This window comes from Zophobas morio, unplaced genomic scaffold (genome assembly GCF_036711695.1).
Source record: "Zophobas morio isolate AGI-343-1 ecotype UQ-CSIRO unplaced genomic scaffold, CSIRO_AGI_Zmor_V1 ptg000081l, whole genome shotgun sequence".
In the NCBI taxonomy this organism is placed as follows: domain Eukaryota; kingdom Metazoa; phylum Arthropoda; class Insecta; order Coleoptera; family Tenebrionidae; genus Zophobas; species Zophobas morio.
Genome location: NW_026972186.1, coordinates 1,344,189 through 1,361,823, shown reverse-complemented (window position 1 = coordinate 1,361,823; position 17,635 = coordinate 1,344,189). Strand labels below are relative to the sequence as shown.

The window sequence follows — 17,635 nt, the reverse complement described above, 5'->3', positions numbered from 1 at the left end:
TGCGGAGGGTAGGACTCCGAGCGAAATGTGTCAGACGGCGAGACGAGGCACCCCTGTGACGAATACAGTGACTCATCGTGAGCGAGGGTGTGAAGGCACGGGGATGAGATTTGTACAGATGGTAGATAAACACGGTACAACGTCACGGGACTCGTGCCCTCGCGAACCTTGATATTCTGGCAAATTGATTTTCTCCTTGACTGGACCGTCACGTCCTTTCGCTGTCTCCGACCGGGCAAAAACTGGCTTTAGAAACAACAACAAAAGTAATTAGAAGTTGCGGTTGCGAAAACTTCCGCGTTTCGACCCCTTTTTTGTCGTGTTCCATCCATCAGGAGGGGTCGCAATAAACCGAATTCCCGCATTGTTAATATCCGCCGCATGACGCGTTGTCCATCCGCAACCCATGAATGAATAATGAGGCGTTGATTGAAAAATTCATTCCAACTGTCCGGAAGGGGATCTACTCCGTTCGGAATTCTTATCGTTTGCCTCGCGGGGAAGTTGCGATTTCCGCACGCGGTCCGGCGTCCAGCGCCGCCTTTCCACTCGATATCCCCATGTAATTGCCACGTCATCTCGTGAACACCTTTTCATGGCATTAGGGCAACGTACCATGACGACAATAATCGCGTTAAATCCATGGCCGTTGTTGCAACTGAACTCGATTTAATGGTTCAAAGAGTTCGTGGCGTACAGTCGGTCCAAGCGAATCGCATTGCGACCTCGTGGCACGGATGGCAAAAACCTGAAATTAGACGCTCTTGTAGAAATAAATAGTTCGTCGCAATTGTCTCGGGTGAGATAAGCCTCGGATTATGCAAGTATGACATCATGGGATGTCATCAAAAGCGCGCTTTTTGTTTATAGTCGGTGGCGCAGGATGTATCAAAATATCAGCAGTGGTTAAATCGTATGAAATGTCATTCCGATCATCGTAACCTTGTCCACAATCGCTGCGGCGTTGCCACATGCCGCCGACAAACGCTATCACCCGACTTGTCACATTAACTCAAGTGGCGAGTCCTTGAAACAAATTGTTTTATGTTCGTTATCCCGCAAGTGGCCATAAAGCACCCTTTTCTCCCCTTCGCAAACAAACCGTCCGCAATGAATTTATGATTCAGCGCTCGCATTAGGACCGATTTCCGCCTTATCTCCATTCAAGAAGTGCATTCGATCCGACCGGATGTTCTTTAATTCGTCCCCTCGGACTCGCACTTCCGCTGCATCATTGTTACCAAACGCCAAAACCAGATGTTCCTAAATATAAGTTTTCTATTTAAATGCCGGCGCAGATGCTTGACATTTAGGTAAACGCCGGCATTTTTCGCCCCGGTCCGCACTTGACCCGAATCGGCTCGGGACGCAGGGGTGATGACCCGACTACTGCATACTTTAATTCGCACCCGATCAGCGCCGCTCTCGCAACCGCCGGGAATTAACAATGGGACGATTATCGATGGAACGAAACGAGAAAAACGAAGGACCGTGAAAGGAGGAGCGAGCTATCGACCGATTTTACACAGAACGTGGTGTAATTCTGACCCTGAAATTGCACATGCGGACTTATTCATTCAGGTCGGAGACCCGCGGGATGAGCGCTGGGGGCGGGGACGGGTTATTTTCGGAGGAGTGAAAGGAGGCGCTTTTTTTTTTTATTCAATCTCGACGTAACCTACGGTAATGCAGAGGTTGCTCACCCTCGTGCATAATGCAATTATGCAACCAACAATACTTCGCGATCGTTCTAGAGTGGTTTTGGTGCAATGATTGGTAACGACTCCTAACGCGCCTGAGTTAGCATCCAGTGGGGATAGATTGTAGATCGACCTAAAAATAAAAAACCATTTGGTATCCCAGTTGGCTGCACTTCCGTCTGTGATAATTGTCAATTTTGACATTTATTATGACGATAGTTGTGGTAACACTGATTTAATTATACCTTACACATTTACGAACTATGTGTGGCATTTCGTCACCGCTTGCGGTTAACGGAAACGCCGTTTCTCTCCATTTCGAGCGACCGCTTAGCAACCGCGTTCCTTAAAATTCAAAAATCACCGAAGTCTCCCTCACCCTTAAAACGTGCGTCATCCCGTGAACACGCCCGTGCTCGAAGCGTGGACAGGAGATTATAACACCCCTAGTCGGTCCTACCATTATGTACCATCACACGTGTCCGGTCCCTGCCCCTTTAATTAGGAGCGGTGGTCCGTTGACCCCTACGTCACACTCCATGTCAATCCTCTTACCCAACATTCGTCATGGTCACTTGATCGAGTTCGGACCTTCAGTTTTTACAAGGGAAGATTCCGGTTGATGTAAGGTAAAGCTCATTTCCGGTTATGTGACAAGGGACGGGGCAATAACCGTTATATCCGGTCGGTATCTGGGAGAAGGAGCTGGATAATGTTGGGGATAATCACGTTATAAATCGACATGATTGATCAAATTCGAAGCGGGGGCGGCGCGCAACCGGTGCGAGAAAGACACTCCAAATGATGAATTCCAGACTAAACAAACGAAGGGGTAACAAGTGATCTTCGTTTTGGGTAGGGCGGCACGGTCGACCGGACTTGGGGGTGGGGGCGGCGGCGCCAGAAAAGGTTAAGAACGACTAGATTCACCAAGTTCGTCTGAAAATCGAGACCTGAATGGAGTTAAACGCTCACAGGTCTGTTAAGTATTGGGAAATTTGATGTCCCTAGGGCACCACGGGTTGCGCAAAAACTAGAGCGAGGGGCGGCACGAAACTGCCCCTACTTTATCAAGAAAGACTCCCTTTTGACAACGCCATAGCAACTCTTCCAAAAAATCCGGCAGTTCCGGGTATGCGCACCTCCGAGTATCCACGGTAACAAAATTCCGTAATTGAATTTTTCGTTACGTAACCGTAGTTTATAAATCCGCCCGACTAGAGTTTCTCCAACTCTCCCCCGAGCTCGATACAATCGTGCAACCCTTCCGGCGTAAAAACTTGCGCCAGCCAACCCCAACATATATCTCTGAGAGCAGCTCTAGGATTTTTCATCCCCCCACGTTCCGAGCGCGGCCGAAGCGGTCTCGTCCTTGTCCGAACAGGATTCGGGCGGCTGCGGAAAGGATCCCGGGCAGTGTGACGTCACACACGGAAGCATCTCAACCGCTCCGTCCATGCCGTTTTACCGGTTAATACTGCGATTCGAGTGTGCTGTGCCAGTTACACGGTAATTGCGTTTCGAACTTGTTACCTTACATGATCAGGAAGTGTGTTAGATGGGTCAGCAAGTAGGAGATGTTCAAAGGGTGGAAATTCGGAAAGGTAACTTGTTTTTTACAACGCGAGATGATTTAGGGGTTGGTGACCGTAATTGCGCCGTAAAGAGGAATGGAAAAAGATAATAAAGGACGACGGGGGCGGCGGAGGGGCGAAATTGAATGGAAATCCGAGGAATATGATCGCGGCACGGCCGCCGACAGGGACGGGATTGATCCGCGTTTAATAACGGGGGCAGGGGGCGGCGAGTCCTCGAGGAAGCGCTCGGAGGCTGACACGTGTGATAACGAGATTACTTATGTTGTTTGGGGGTGACGCAGCGGGACGGGGTAGTGGAAGACTGATGCGACTTGACATTTTTTTTTGACACGATTGTGGCAATTTTGACTTGTTGCGCTTAATAAAACAAAAAATCGATGGATTATCCCTTTTGTTTAATTCAGGTTGTCTGTAGCCGCGGTCGCGATTCACCACACAACCCCCATGAATCACCGTTAAAAAGCAGATGTCGACTTTATTAAATTACCAACCCCGATTAGAGTCAGCGATAAGTCACGCGGGTGGTGGTACCAGTAGCTTTTTTCCGTGCTTTTGCGTACCACGCTACGTTTAATTGCACCCTACCGAGCCACCCCTCATGTAAATAAAGGGCGTGAAAAACGTAACCTTCACCTAGATTCCCGCACTAATTGCGCATGAAAAAACGACCCCTATTGAAATTTAAATCGCTTTTTGAATTCGTTTTTGTTTACGATGCAAATTCAGAGTAGTCGATGTTTTGTTAAGTCATCTAATTCCGCGTGGTTGCTGGGACGACGGCTCGTGAATAATACACACAGGGGTGGATTTTTATTAATAAAATCCGGTTTTTTCAGGGTCTGGACCCCACAAACTCCACGCAACTGCGGCCGTTGAACCCGGAGATCACCGCTCCGAGGATCGACAGCTACAGGTTTTCCATGGCCAACCTCCAGGACTCGCAGGATGTGGACCTGGACGCCATCTTGGGCGAGCTGTGCGCGCTCGAGACCCAGTGCGAGAGGGAGATTGGGCACGCACGGGATAGCAAGCGGCTGTCGGGTAAGCGCGCTTCAGCAGCTACGCTGTCTCGTCTACAACCACTAGTTACAGACCAGAAGGTGTCGCACCACCTGTCGCGGACACACAGCCGGTCGTCGTCGGAAGGTCCACGACTCAAGTTGGACGAGAGTGATTTGATGTCAAAGACTGATTCGGTACGGACGGAATCGCCCGATAATGATTCCGCTTTCAGTGATACGGTGTCGATGTTGTCGAGCGAATCGTCGGCGAGCAGCGGCGGTTCGGGATCGAAACCCCAAAGCCTGCACCTGCAGAACCTCCAGGTACTACTAGCTTAACCTAGGAAAATCAACCGGTACTACTCTATTATTATTGTTTCGCAGGATGAAGCTTCGCGGGTCAAAGCCGAGAAGATCCGCATGGCCATGGAGAAAATCAAGGAGGCTAATATCCAGAAGTTGTTCGTGAAGGTGTTCACAGCGGATGGTTCCGCCAAGTCTTTGCTAGTAGACGAGAAGATGTTGAGTTCGTACGTGACGCGCTTGCTGATGGACAAGAACCATGTCGAGGTGGACCCTAAATGGGCTATCGTCGAACACCTGCCGGAGTTGTATATGGGTACGTGACGCGACGTGTCTGCAAAGAAAAGCTGACCTTTTTTTGCAGAGAGGACGTACGAAGACCACGAGCTCCTCGTCGACAACCTCATGCTGTGGACGCGCGACTCCAAGAACAAAATCTTCTTTTCGGAACGTCCGGAGAAGAACAAGCTGTTTCTGGAACCGGAGAAGTTTCTTCTTTCCATGACTGATAAAAAGGAGATGGATTATGATGAGCACTCGCGCAATATGCTCTTGGAGGAATTCTTCTCCAATAATTCGTCCAGTGTTCCGGAGGTGGAAGGCCCTCTGTACCTAAAAGCGGATTCTAAGAAAGGGTGGAAGAAGTACCACTTCGTGTTGCGGAAGTCGGGGTTGTACTATTACCCGAAGGACAAAGTGAAATCAGCCAAAGACTTAGTGTGTTTGGCCACTTTTGACAATAACCACATCTATTGTGGCTTGGGGTGGAAGAAAAAATATAAAGCACCGACGGACTACGGGTTTGCCATCAAACACCCTCGTTTACAAGAACCCAAGTCGACTAAATTCATCAAGTACTTGTGTGCGGAAGACCAGCAGAGCCTCGAACGGTGGATGGTGGGGATGCGCATAGCCAAATACGGGAAACAACTAGTGGATAACTACCGGGCTCTCATGGACGAGCTAGCCCAAGAAGATTTAGACATGTTAGCGCACGCCAGGAGCTGCTCGGTCTCTTCCATAGCGGTGCAGAGTACCGTGACCACCCCCACCCAGGGGTATCCAGGGAGCGAAGCCGGTTATGGTACTCAAAGCGACACCTACTCAGCCCCCAGTGAAGCCAGTTCGGGTCGCCACAGCAGGGCCAGCAGCTCCAGTTCTTCTGGGTGCATGTCCGACGGTGCCCCCTCCAGTTGCGAGAACGCCTTCGACTCCGAGTTCCCCATGGGTACCATCAAGAGGAAGCCCTCCATGAAGCCCAGTCTCCCGCTCACTAACATCACGCGCCAACTCAAAGAGGTGGGAGAAACCCGCGACGAGATCGATAGCGGCCCGCTGCCCACCAGCCCGATCAATTGCACCAACTCCGGGACGCTCACCCGGAGACACAGCCGGCGGAAATCCGGGAATTCCACTGACGATTCGTCCAATTCCGGCACTCTTAAAAGACAGCACTCGTACAAGGCGAGAGGGTCGCTGGAGTCGATGGGGGGAAGGAGCGGGAGTTCGACTCCGCTGTGCGGCACTCCCGTGAGGGAGAGGGCGTCTCCGTTCAACGACAAGAGCAGTCCGTTCGGGGAGAGGCCTCCCAGTGCGGGAGGAGTGCGCACTCCCACCAGCCCCACCAATATGGAGATGCCGTCGTGTATGGTGAGTAGAGCGCCGATTGAGATAGGTGCAGTACTAACCCCTCTTCAGAAGGATGCTCAATCCAATAACTTCCAACGAGCCAGGAGCGTTCTACAAAAGCAGTTCGCGATGCGTCCTCCCACTTTTACTAAACCTCTGGCTTAATTTCGTTCTGGTATTTTTCTTTTTATTTTAATTTTTGTTGCTTTGTTATTTTTGCTTGTGTTCGCATTGCCAAACTATTTCCGGCGGAAATGGCACGAATTTCAAATGAGGGAACTTCCGTCTTGGCTAATTTTATGTCGTGACTCGAAACGAGCTAATTTCGTATCAACAGATACGCAGGAAATTTTTCGGCTACATAAATCAAGTCTAATTTTCGGACGCGGATTTGCATTTCCACGGACGTTATCGACGAGAAAATCAAGCGAGCTTTGTATAGCTTATCGGGTTTCCACTTCAAGAAATTGCAGCAGAATGGACAATTTGCATTTTTCCATTACCACTAGATTTGCATCGTATAACGTATGCGAATTTCGACGTTCTCACGACATCGGCGGCAGCCAGACCGTAAATATTTAGCACAGAAACCATACTTGGTGCTGCCGTGTACATGCCATTGTTATCATTAATAACTGTCCTGCGGCCCCTCTCACTCTATTATTCTCTCTTTCTCGCACGATGTTTAAGTTAAGTGGAGCTTCTCTATTGACGCTGCGAAGATCGTGGGAGTGAAAAGAGTGATCGCGAACAGAAGAACGAAATCTGAGAACACTAGATAAACTGGAAAAAGAAATATAATTTCATGGAACCTCGAGCTTGTTTTGAATATTTCAAAAAAAAAAAAAAATAATCATTATAACTCCACCAAAATGTGAGAAGGAATTGTTTACTATATTTCCCAGCATTAAGAGCGTAGCGAGAGTTAATTCGCTATTTTCCAGACACCCGGTATATGATCCTCTTAAAATAAATAATTAATTCAACTCGAGATTTCCCTCTAACAATTTCAAATTATAAAATGTTGTCTTAAATGAACTCTTATTATAGACATTTTGAGGAATAAAGGCCAAATGCAGATAAAGGTGCCTAATTAAAAATGTGGTCAAGAGGGCTATTGTTTTTATTTCCGACTTTCTACTTTTACGTTTTCTCGACCTTTCATGACCCCTAGAGGACGAAGAAATAGGTCTCCCATTTCCGTCTGTCTGTCTGCCGTCCCGAAATATCATGTAGATGGTAAAACGCTAACCAAAATTTGTCTAATCATCCCCACCAATAATATGATGACGTCACTTCAAAATTGTACATAGTAAATGGAATTTAAATTGTATAAAATAACATAATCCTGCACATGCAGTTTATGACTCCGAGTTGAGTTTTTACCCGAAACGTCCAGATTTTTGAAAAAAAAAATCTGAAACAACATTTTGTAATTCAATTTGGAATCTGCAAAACCGAATGTTCTGAAATCTTGCAGATGGCTTACAGTTATGACAAGCATAACAAAATTTTAATCAAAATATATTTACTTGTCCCCTCCAAAAAATTGATGACGTCATTTTCTTATTTCTTCGATTTTATGGTATACATCTCTTCGAGTTTCCATATGTTTAAATTTTCAGTTTTACGACTTTTCACCTTTTAGATTTTGCAATTTTTCGTTTCTGGTTTTTATTTTCTTAATTCTTTCAGTTTCTGGTTCTTCAATGTTCTGATTTTCTAATTTTTCTTTTTTTCAATGCGACAATTTTCAATTTTCGGATTTTTTCGTTTTATTCAATTTTAGATTTTTTAATTTTTCGTTTCTTCAGTTTTCGACCTTCATTTTAAATATGTATCTAATAATAATTATAATTAAAAAAATCACTTTTACAGCTTCACGATTTCACAATTCTTCCATTTCTCAGTTACTGGATTTTTAAACTCTTTCATTAATTCGATTTTTCTATTTAATTCGTTTTCATTTTTTCCAATTTTCGATTCATTGATTTTTTTTTATTTTTAAGTTTCCCAATTTTTTTTTTCGATTTGCTTTTTCGAGTTTGCAATTTTTCGTTTTTTTTAGCTTTTCGATTTTTCAATTTTTTTTGATGTTCAACTTTCTGAATCAAAAAACGGAAAACTTGCAAATTTTAAAACTGAAAAATCAAAATGACAATCTAAAAAGTATAAAAAACTAAAAAATTTGAAATCAAGAAAATGAAAAATCGAAAGATTAAAAATTGAGAGTTCCAAATCAAAATACTGCAAAATCGAAAAAACGGAATATTTTAACATCTAATCATTGAAAATTAAAGAATTTGGAATATACGATAATTGAGAAAACCAGAAATTGCAAAATTAAACAATTTAAAAATTGGAAAGTCGAGGAAGAGAAAAATCAAAGATTGAAAATTTTGAACTGAGAAAATTGGAAAACCGAAAGAAACATTACAAAAATAAAGGAAATGAAAAAACGAAAAATTGTGTTAGAAAATCGAGAAAATGGAGATAAAAATCGGGAATATGAAAAATAAACAACAAGAATTTGAAAAACTGAAGAAATGAAAAATTGAAAAATAAAAAATCAAAAATTGGGAAAATAAAACATGAGAAATTCTAATCTCGAGAAATTGAAAAAGTTTGAACTTGAGAAATGTTAAATTGAAGAAACGAATAACTGAAAAATCGATTAAAAACTGAGAGACTGAAAAATCGAAAAAACGAAATATTTTAACATCTAAACATTGAAAATTAAAGAAATTGGAATAAACGATAATTGAGGAAACCAAAAATTTAAAAATTGGAAAGTCGAGGAATAGAAAAATCAGAGATTGAAAATTTTGAACTGAAGAAACGAAAAATTAGAAAACCGAAAGAAACATTGAAAAAATAAAGGAAATGAAAAAATTAAAAATTGCGATAGAAAATCGAGAAAATGGAGAAAAAAATCGGGAATATGAAAAATAAACAACAAGAATTTGAAAAACTGAAGAAATGAAAAATGAGAAATTCTAATATCAAAAAATTGAAAAAGTTCGAACTCGAGAAATGGAAAAATTGAAGAAACGAATAACTGAAAAATCGACTAAAAACTGAAAGACTTAAAAATCGACAAAACGAAATATTCAAAAATCGAAATACAGAAATTAAAGAAATCGGAAAATCTGAAAATCGAGAAATCCAAAAATTGCAAAATTGAAAAATTTAAAAATTGAAAATTCGAGGAATTGAAAAAAATTTGGGAATATGAAAAATAAAAAATCAAAAATTGGGAAAATAAAAAATGAGAAATTCTAATCTCGAAAAATTGAAAAAGTTTGAACTTGAGAAATGTAAAAATTGAAGAAACGAATAACTGAAAAATCGATTAAAAACTGAGAGACTGAAAAATCGAAAAAATGTAAAATCGAAAAACGAAATATTTTAACATCTAAACATTGAAAATTAAAGAATTTGGAATATACGATAATTGAGAAAACCAGAAATTGCAAAATTAAACAATTTAAAAATTGGAAAGTCGAGGAAGAGAAAAATCAAAGATTGAAAATTTTGAACTGACAAAATTGGAAAACCGAAAGAAACATTACAAAAATAAAGGAAATGAAAAAACGAAAAATTGTGTTAGAAAATCGAGAAAGTGGAGATAAAAATCGGCAATATGAAAAATAAACAACAACAATTTGAAAAACTGAAGAAATGAAAAATTGAAAAATAAAAAATCAAAAATTGGGAAAATAAAACATGAGAAATTCTAATCTCGAAAAATTGAAAAAGTTTGAACTTGAGAAATGTAAAAATTGAAGAAACGAATAACTGAAAAATCGATTAAAAACTGAGAGACTGAAAAATCGAAAAAACGAAATATTTTAACATCTAAACATTGAAAATTAAAGAAATTGGAATATGAGAAAACCAAAAATTTAAAAATTGGAAAGTCGAAGAATAGAAAAATCAGAGATTGAAAATTTTGAACTGAAGAAACGAAAAATTAGAAAACCGAAAGAAACATTGAAAAAATAAAGGAAATGAAAAAATTAAAAATTGCGATAGAAAATCGAGAAAATGCAGATAAAAATCGGGAATATGAAAAATAAATAACAAGAATTTGAAAAACTGAAGAAATGAAAAGTAGAAATTCTAATATCAAAAAATTGAAAAAATTGGAACTCGAGAAATGGAAAAATTGAAGAAACGAATAACTGAAAAATCGACTAAAAACTGAGAGACTTAAAAATCGACAAAACAAAATATTCAAAAATCGAAATACAGAAATGAAAGAAATCGGAAAATCTGAAAATCGAGAAATCCAAAAATTGCAAAATTGAAAAATTTAAAAATTGAAAATTCGAGGAATTGAAAAAAATTTGGGAATATGAGAAATAAACAACAAGAATTTGAAAAACTGAAGAAAAGAAAAATTGAAAAATAAAAGTCAAAAATTGGGAAAATAAAAAATGAGAAATTCTAATCTCGAAAAATTGAAAAAGTTTGAACTTGAGAAATGTAAAAATTGAAGAAACGAATAACTGAAAAATCGATTAAAAACTGAGAGACTGAAAAATCGAAAAAATGTAAAATCGAAAAAACGAAATATTTTAACATCTAAACATTGAAAATTAAATAAATTGGAATAAACGATAATTGAGAAAACCAAAAATTAAAAAATTTAAAAATCGGAAAGTCGAAGAATATAAAAATCAGAGATTGAAAATTTTGAACTGAAGAAACGAAAAATTAGAAAACCGAAAGAAACATTAAAAAAATAAAGGAAATGAAAAAGTTAAAAATTGCGATAGAAAATCGAGAAAATGGAGAAACAAATCGGGAATATGAAAAATAAACAACAAGAATTTGAAAAACTGAAGAAATGAAAAATGAGAAATTCTAATATCAAAAAATTTAGAAAGTTCGAACTCGAGAAATGGAAAAATTGAAGAAACGAATAACTGAAAAATCGACTAAAAACTGAAAGACTTAAAAATCGACAAAACAAAATATTCAAAAATCGAAATACAGAAATTAAAGAAATCGGAAAATTGAAAATTCTACTAAATACTTGTGATTTATCATCCCATTCATATTTTTTGGATTCGCATATACAGGTGACTCAAAAAAATTAATTAATGAATGAATTTATTTTATTGATGTAATCAGGAGCTACAAAACCGAATGCTTTGAAATTTTGGAGATGTTTTAAAATTATCATAAGCATGATAAATTTTTGATCAAAATGTATTTGCTCATCCCCCCTAAAAAATTGATGACGTCACATCAAAATATTCCTGAATACACCTTATCTTAAATGTGCAAAATATGACGAATCTATACCAGTGATTTATTTTTAATATATAATTAATATTTTTTGAATTTGCTTATACAGGGTGTCTCAGAAAAATTAATGACTGAGTTGTTAAAAAATAAATATCCAGTCATATTTAGGAATTTAACTCTTTACAATGGAAATGTGCAGTTTAACACCTTTTAAATTTTTACAAGATTAATAGAGGCAAAATCAGTCTTACCTTAGCAAGTGCTAAAAGTTATTAATTCACAATTGTCGACGTAACAAGCGGCTGACAGCTGTCAAAATTCGTTTTGGAAATGACATATGGTAAAAAACAAAATCACGGCATTCTTGACCAGGTTGTCCCAATTCATAAAATTGTTTTTGATTTACAACAACGATTTACCTGATTTTATTCCGTATCTAAGTTTAGAAGCTTTGAGAATCAGTCACGTCACGGCACAAATTATCAATATTAATAAGCTTCATTATTTTTTGTTTTCTTTTATACCCTCGCTGTGTAAAATCCTCCAGTATTTCTAACACAAATAACATTAATCTTCAGACGCTAGCGTGCTTTTGTGCTTTTAGTGTGCCACTTTTGGAATTCCATCTTTTGACCCCCTCTTTGTTTCAGACCGACTCCATCACCTCGCTGCCGCCGCCGCCCGAGCCCAACGGTGACGTCATCACCGAGTCGCCCTCCTACCAACTCCCGCCGCCTCCCCCCGAAGTGTACAACTCCAACCTCTCCCTCGACAGCCTCCCGCCCCCGCCTAACCCCAGCGAGCTGCCCCCCATGACCGGCACCGAGCTCACCGGCAGCCAGCTGTCCCTCATGTCCCTGCCGCCGCCGCCCGGCGAGGTCGACGCCGGCACCGTCCGCAAGCGCAAAGAGAGTGTCACCCCCACGAACGTCCTCAGCCCCGACCGCACCCCCACCATGTCGCCCGACCAGACCCCCACCCAGTCCCGCATCACCACCCCTTGCTTCAGCCCGCCGCTGTCCGCCGTGGGCAGCAACTGCAGCACCCCGACCCAGCAGAACCCGCCTGTGAGTTTCCACCTCAACGAGCCCGCCAACGGCTACCTGGTGCACCCCAACCCGCCCGGTTACCGGCCCACCAGCACGCTGCCCGGGTTCAACAACGTGGGGGCGCTGCGGTCGAGTCTGCGGCAGGCGTCGCTGCCGAGGCAGATCTCGTCGAGCAGCATCGCCTCGAGCGGGAGCTCCGGCAGCTCGGGCAACTACGTGGCGTACGCGCAGGGGTCGCCGCACTTGCAGCGCAAAGTCAACTTCCAGGACCCGGCCAGTCCGAAGAAGACCGCCAAGAAGATCAGTTTCAACTTGGTGCCGCAGGAGGTGCCGCCGCTGCCGAAGAAGCCGCCGCCGCCGAAGCGCGCCGAGAGCACGAAACTATCGAGTCCGAAGAAGCTGGTGGAGCCGCCCGTGGACTTCTTGAAGGACTTGCAGAGGGTGATGCGGAAGAAGTGGCAGGTGGCGCAGAAGTGCAAATTGGAGCCGACGACGACTCCGCACGAGGTGCTGGGGTTCAGGGACCCACCGATCGCGCTGCCGGATTACAAGGAGCACAATGTGTCGAATTGGGTCCAGGAGCACTACGGGCCTAATAATGTTTACGAGAACGTGTACAGGGACAGTCCGGACGCGGTGGTGGAGTATGCGACGAGTCCTGTTCACGTGAGGAGCGACTACAGGAAGCGGCCGCCGCCGCCGCCCCCAAAGCGCAGCGAGACGACGCATCTGAGCACCCCCAAGATGCACTGATGCTGCGTTTCATAATATGGCTTGGAAAAATAAAGGCATATCATATATGGCTTGCGCTCATTTTCGTTCCGGGGAGTATTGTATGCTGCTTATTTTTCAAGTGATATATGGTTATACTGCCAGCAATCCCTGCCTAATGGCTATGTGATTTAAATTTTAATGTGCCATGTGAGTTAAGACACTGTTAGTTAAGTTCTGGTTTTGTAAATATTCGCTCTTAGTGAATTGAAATGTCAAAACATTTATGGTGCTTATAGTTATAAAATTTTAGTACTAGACTAGCGGAAATTGTGTTTTATAAAGTTTATAACCATTTTTTACCCAAATTATTTAACGATTTTTATAACAAGTTACAGGGTTCAAGTCAGTTATTTATTTTTCTGTTTTTTTTTTTTTTATATATTTGTTCAAGGTATGTATTTTTATTTCGTGTATATAGTTTTTTGAATGTTCCCGCTCGGCGCTGCCGCGGCCCGTAATTTATAATCATAAGTGTACTTTGTATTAAGACCCTTTTATAATCGTATACAAGATCTCCACAATGCCATTGTCCCATACATTTTTGTATGTTTTATACCAACTTAATACTTCTAGCGGTTTAGAAAGAACGGATAGGTACTTGTAGTTAATGTAGTCAATGCAAAAACGAACTATTTCAAACTAAAGGATCGATATATTTATAAAAACTTAGGAAATTATCGATTTTGTTAAAAATTTCGTGTGCAATTTTTAAATTATGAAGTTTATAGAAATTATATAAATTTGTCTTGGCACAAGAATTTATGAGGCGTTGTAGGCTAAATCAAATTGATAATATATATTTTAAGTATTCAAATTGGTAAATATTTTTTCTGGATACTTATCGACCTTCAAATTGAGTACTTTGTATACAGTCTACCATTTCTATATACTAGTTGTTATCATAATAAGTATTACGGTAAATAAATATATTTAAAGAAGACCATTGTTTTTATTGCGCCGGCTTTACAGGAAACCGTGCTTGTGCAATTATTAAGAGAACTGCTGCACATTGTGCAAATAATGCGGTCGCTGCTGTACACACTCGTGCTGCGTCGTGTTTTCGCTATCGATGGATAGGAGGCGCTTTATTAGTTACAGTTGCGACGAGAGGTGGCGCCACGGTGCACGAACATAGCGGGCTGCCTATTCACAACTTTTAAAAATAATTCCCTAAAGACACGAGTGATAAAAACTCTTTCTTTCGATAACGTAACTGTTAAAATTTTGGTTTTCTGTCTCAACAAACCATCTATTGTTTGAAAGACGTGTTAAACGAGGCTGTTCGCCAATATTGTTATTATGTTATCATTAGTTGGCGACACTTGCCGCTTTCTCCATCTCTTGGAAACAATCCCGAAGACAAGTTGGCCTTTGCTCCATTGTTACGCATCCCCAAACTAACGTCGATCAAAGTGTTTTGTAGTTTGTAAGTTTATTGAGTTTGAACAGTCTTTACAAGATCTCGATTGCCTCGGGACGAAACAAAGAAGAATTTTAAGGACGGAAAGTGTGTTTGCATTGTTAAGGCGTCGAAAGAGATTTTTTGCAAAGAAAGGAAAGAATAACGACGGAGTTGATTTTAGCATGTCCGATGGTCCGGAGTGACGTAGTGGGGTCGTGATGGCCGCCATTAATAAGGAAACAAAGGTCAGCGGCGGGTATTTGTCAAAAGACGGTGGCGGAATTTTCGCCACGACTTGCAAATTAGTTCGATTTCGCTGGTATATTTTTTTCTGGGATAAATCACTCCGGCCGCAATAATCAATCAGCCGTGATGGTGGCATTGAATAAAATATAGATCAGTGGTGTCGAAGCACCAAGAAAGGGAGCGGCGTACACTGAATCGGAGTTTGTAACAATGGTGCAGTTGGGGTCCGACCTAGAAACAAGAGATGTTGCTTGAGTTCTCAGGGTGTCAGGCCGGCGCATCCATCATCATCAACAATGCAGCGTTGCACCCTCCCGAGAATAAAAGGAATTCGGCAATTTACGGGCAGGGAATTTATCGATCGGTAATTTCCTCAGAATATGTCTTTACAACTCGACTATAATAAAATAGATAATTTCGCTGTTTATGCGACTTGGGAAGTTCGGGCGTAATTTTTAAGGGACGTCAACGGCGGTAGTTGGGATGCCACCGAATGACATCTGTTCGGCGAAAGTGGATTTTAAATTGAATTAGAGCAACAATAAACGGCAAGTTTTCGGTTATTTAAGAGAATTCGAGATGATAAAATATTTTTTGTCACGCGACCGCCGACAAAGGCGCTGTTTACACGAGAAAGCATGCAAATATTTGGCGGCGGTTTCTACTTTTACGTAGACGAACAGCCCCGTAGCTAGAAAACTTATTCAGGGGGGGCAAGTTTGTCGACAGAGGGGGCTTCATGTAAATATTTATATTTTAATAATACACTCAGATAACTACTTTATTTTTTCTGAGTTTTTATATTTGAAAGAACATTAAAATAATTGGAAACGTCGATTTTTTACGCTAAATTTTCGTAAAAACCTGTCGAAGTCCAAAAAATTAGTACGGTACTTGGTTAAAATGCTGGTTAAAACAGAGAATGTAGATTCACAAACAGCTGTACTGCATCCAAAAATTTGTGTAGTGACCATATAGGTAACATCCAATTTGTTTGAGTTTATTTTTTTGCATGTTTAGTACATATTTTAAAAATCCGACTTCGAAACCAAATATTTCGAAAATTTTGGTACGGAACCATGAACTCGTCATGTTTTTTTAAACTCGTCGAGATGTGTATTTCAGAATTTTTTGTCAACTTTAACAAAAGCTCAATTTTTGGAAACCCATATAAAATTTTTGACTTTTCCCAAGCATTTTCGAAAATTACCAAAAGAATTCCTTTGTTCATCTCGATTTCTTCCAAAAATCGTTTTGGATTCAATTTTTTTGAAAATTCTTACATTTTTTGCAGAATCGACGGAAGAAAAATGGCAATTTTTGAGAACCTGTATCAAATTTTTGACTTTTTTCAAGCACATTCGAATTTACCAAAAGGGATTCCTTTATTGATTTCGATCTCCAGATGTTGTTTTTGGTTGTTTTTTCGAAAATGCGTACAATTTTTCCACAATCGCCAAAAGAAATATGGTAATTTTTGAGAAATTTTGAAAATTCGAGCTCGAAACCGAGTATTTCGAAAATTTTGATCCGGAACCATGAACCTGTCATGTTTTTTTAAGCTCGTCCAAATCTATATTTCAGAATTTTTTGTCAACTTTTACGAAAGTTCAATTTTTGAAAACCCATATAAAATTTTTGACTTTTCCCAAGCATTTTTAAAAATTATCAAAAGAGACTCCTTTGTTCATCTCGATTTCCAAAAATCGTTTTGGATTCAATTTTTTTGAAAATTCTTACAATTTTTCCAGAATCGACGGAAGAAATATGGCAATTTTTGAGAACCTGTGTCAAATTTTTGACTTTTTTTCAGCACGTTCGAGATTACCAAAAGGGATTCCTTTATTGATTTCGATCTCCAGATGTTGTTTTTGGTTGTTTTTTCGAAAATGCGTACAATTTTTCCACAATCGCCAAAAGAAATATGGTAATTTTTGAGAAATTTTGAAAATTCGAGCTCGAAACCGAGTATTTCGAAAATTTTGATCCGGAACCATGAACCTGTCATGTTTTTTTAAGCTCGTCCAAATCTATATTTCAGAATTTTTTGTCAACTTTTACGAAAGTTCAATTTTTGAAAACCCATATAAAATTTTTGACTTTTCCCAAGCATTTTCGAAAATTACCAAAGAGATTCCTTTGTTCATCTCGATTTCCAAAAATCGTTTTGGACTCAATTTTTTTGAAAATTCTTACAATTTTTCCAGAATCGACGGAAGAAATATGGCAATTTTTGAAAACCTGTATCAAATTTTTGACTTTTTTCAAGCACGTTCGAGATTACCAAAAGGGATTCCTTTATTGATTTCGATCTCCAGATGTTGTTTTTGGTTGTTTTTTCGAAAATGCGTACAATTTTTCCACAATCGCCAAAAGAAATACGGTAATTTTTGAGAAATTTTGAAAATTCGAGCTCGAAACCGAGTATTTCGAAAATTTTGATCCGGAACCATGAACCTGTCATGTTTTTTTAAGCTCGTCCAAATCTATATTTCAGAATTTTTTGTCAACTTTTACGAAAGTTCAATTTTTGAAAACCCATATAAAATTTTTGACTTTTCCCAAGCATTTTCAAAAATTATCAAAAGAGATTCCTTTGTTCATCTCGATTTCCAAAAATCGTTTTGGATTCAATTTTTTTGAAAATTCTTACAATTTTTCCAGAATCGACGGAAGA

At 40.2% G+C, this 17,635-nt stretch overlaps 1 protein-coding gene across 3 annotated transcripts in view; it reads left to right on the top strand.

The window, feature by feature from the left end:
• The window catches only part of LOC135144089 (amyloid beta A4 precursor protein-binding family B member 1-interacting protein-like), a 133,445-nt gene extending 119,195 nt beyond the window's left edge, over nucleotides 1–14,250 (top strand). For 2 of the 3 annotated variants that reach the window (XM_064076089.1, XM_064076088.1), the window contains 5 exons: nucleotides 4,135–4,339; nucleotides 4,391–4,623; nucleotides 4,684–4,918; nucleotides 4,967–6,252; nucleotides 12,138–14,250. In XM_064076089.1, the coding sequence (XP_063932159.1) occupies nucleotides 4,135–4,339; nucleotides 4,391–4,623; nucleotides 4,684–4,918; nucleotides 4,967–6,252; nucleotides 12,138–13,289 (3,111 nt within the window). In that variant the 3' untranslated portion in view covers nucleotides 13,290–14,250. Of the gene's footprint in view, nucleotides 1–2,586; nucleotides 3,305–4,134; nucleotides 4,340–4,390; nucleotides 4,624–4,683; nucleotides 4,919–4,966; nucleotides 6,253–12,137 lie in introns of those variants that run through there. The other variant, XM_064076090.1, reaches the window with a different exon arrangement.
• Nucleotides 14,251–17,635: the final 3,385 nt, after the last annotated feature.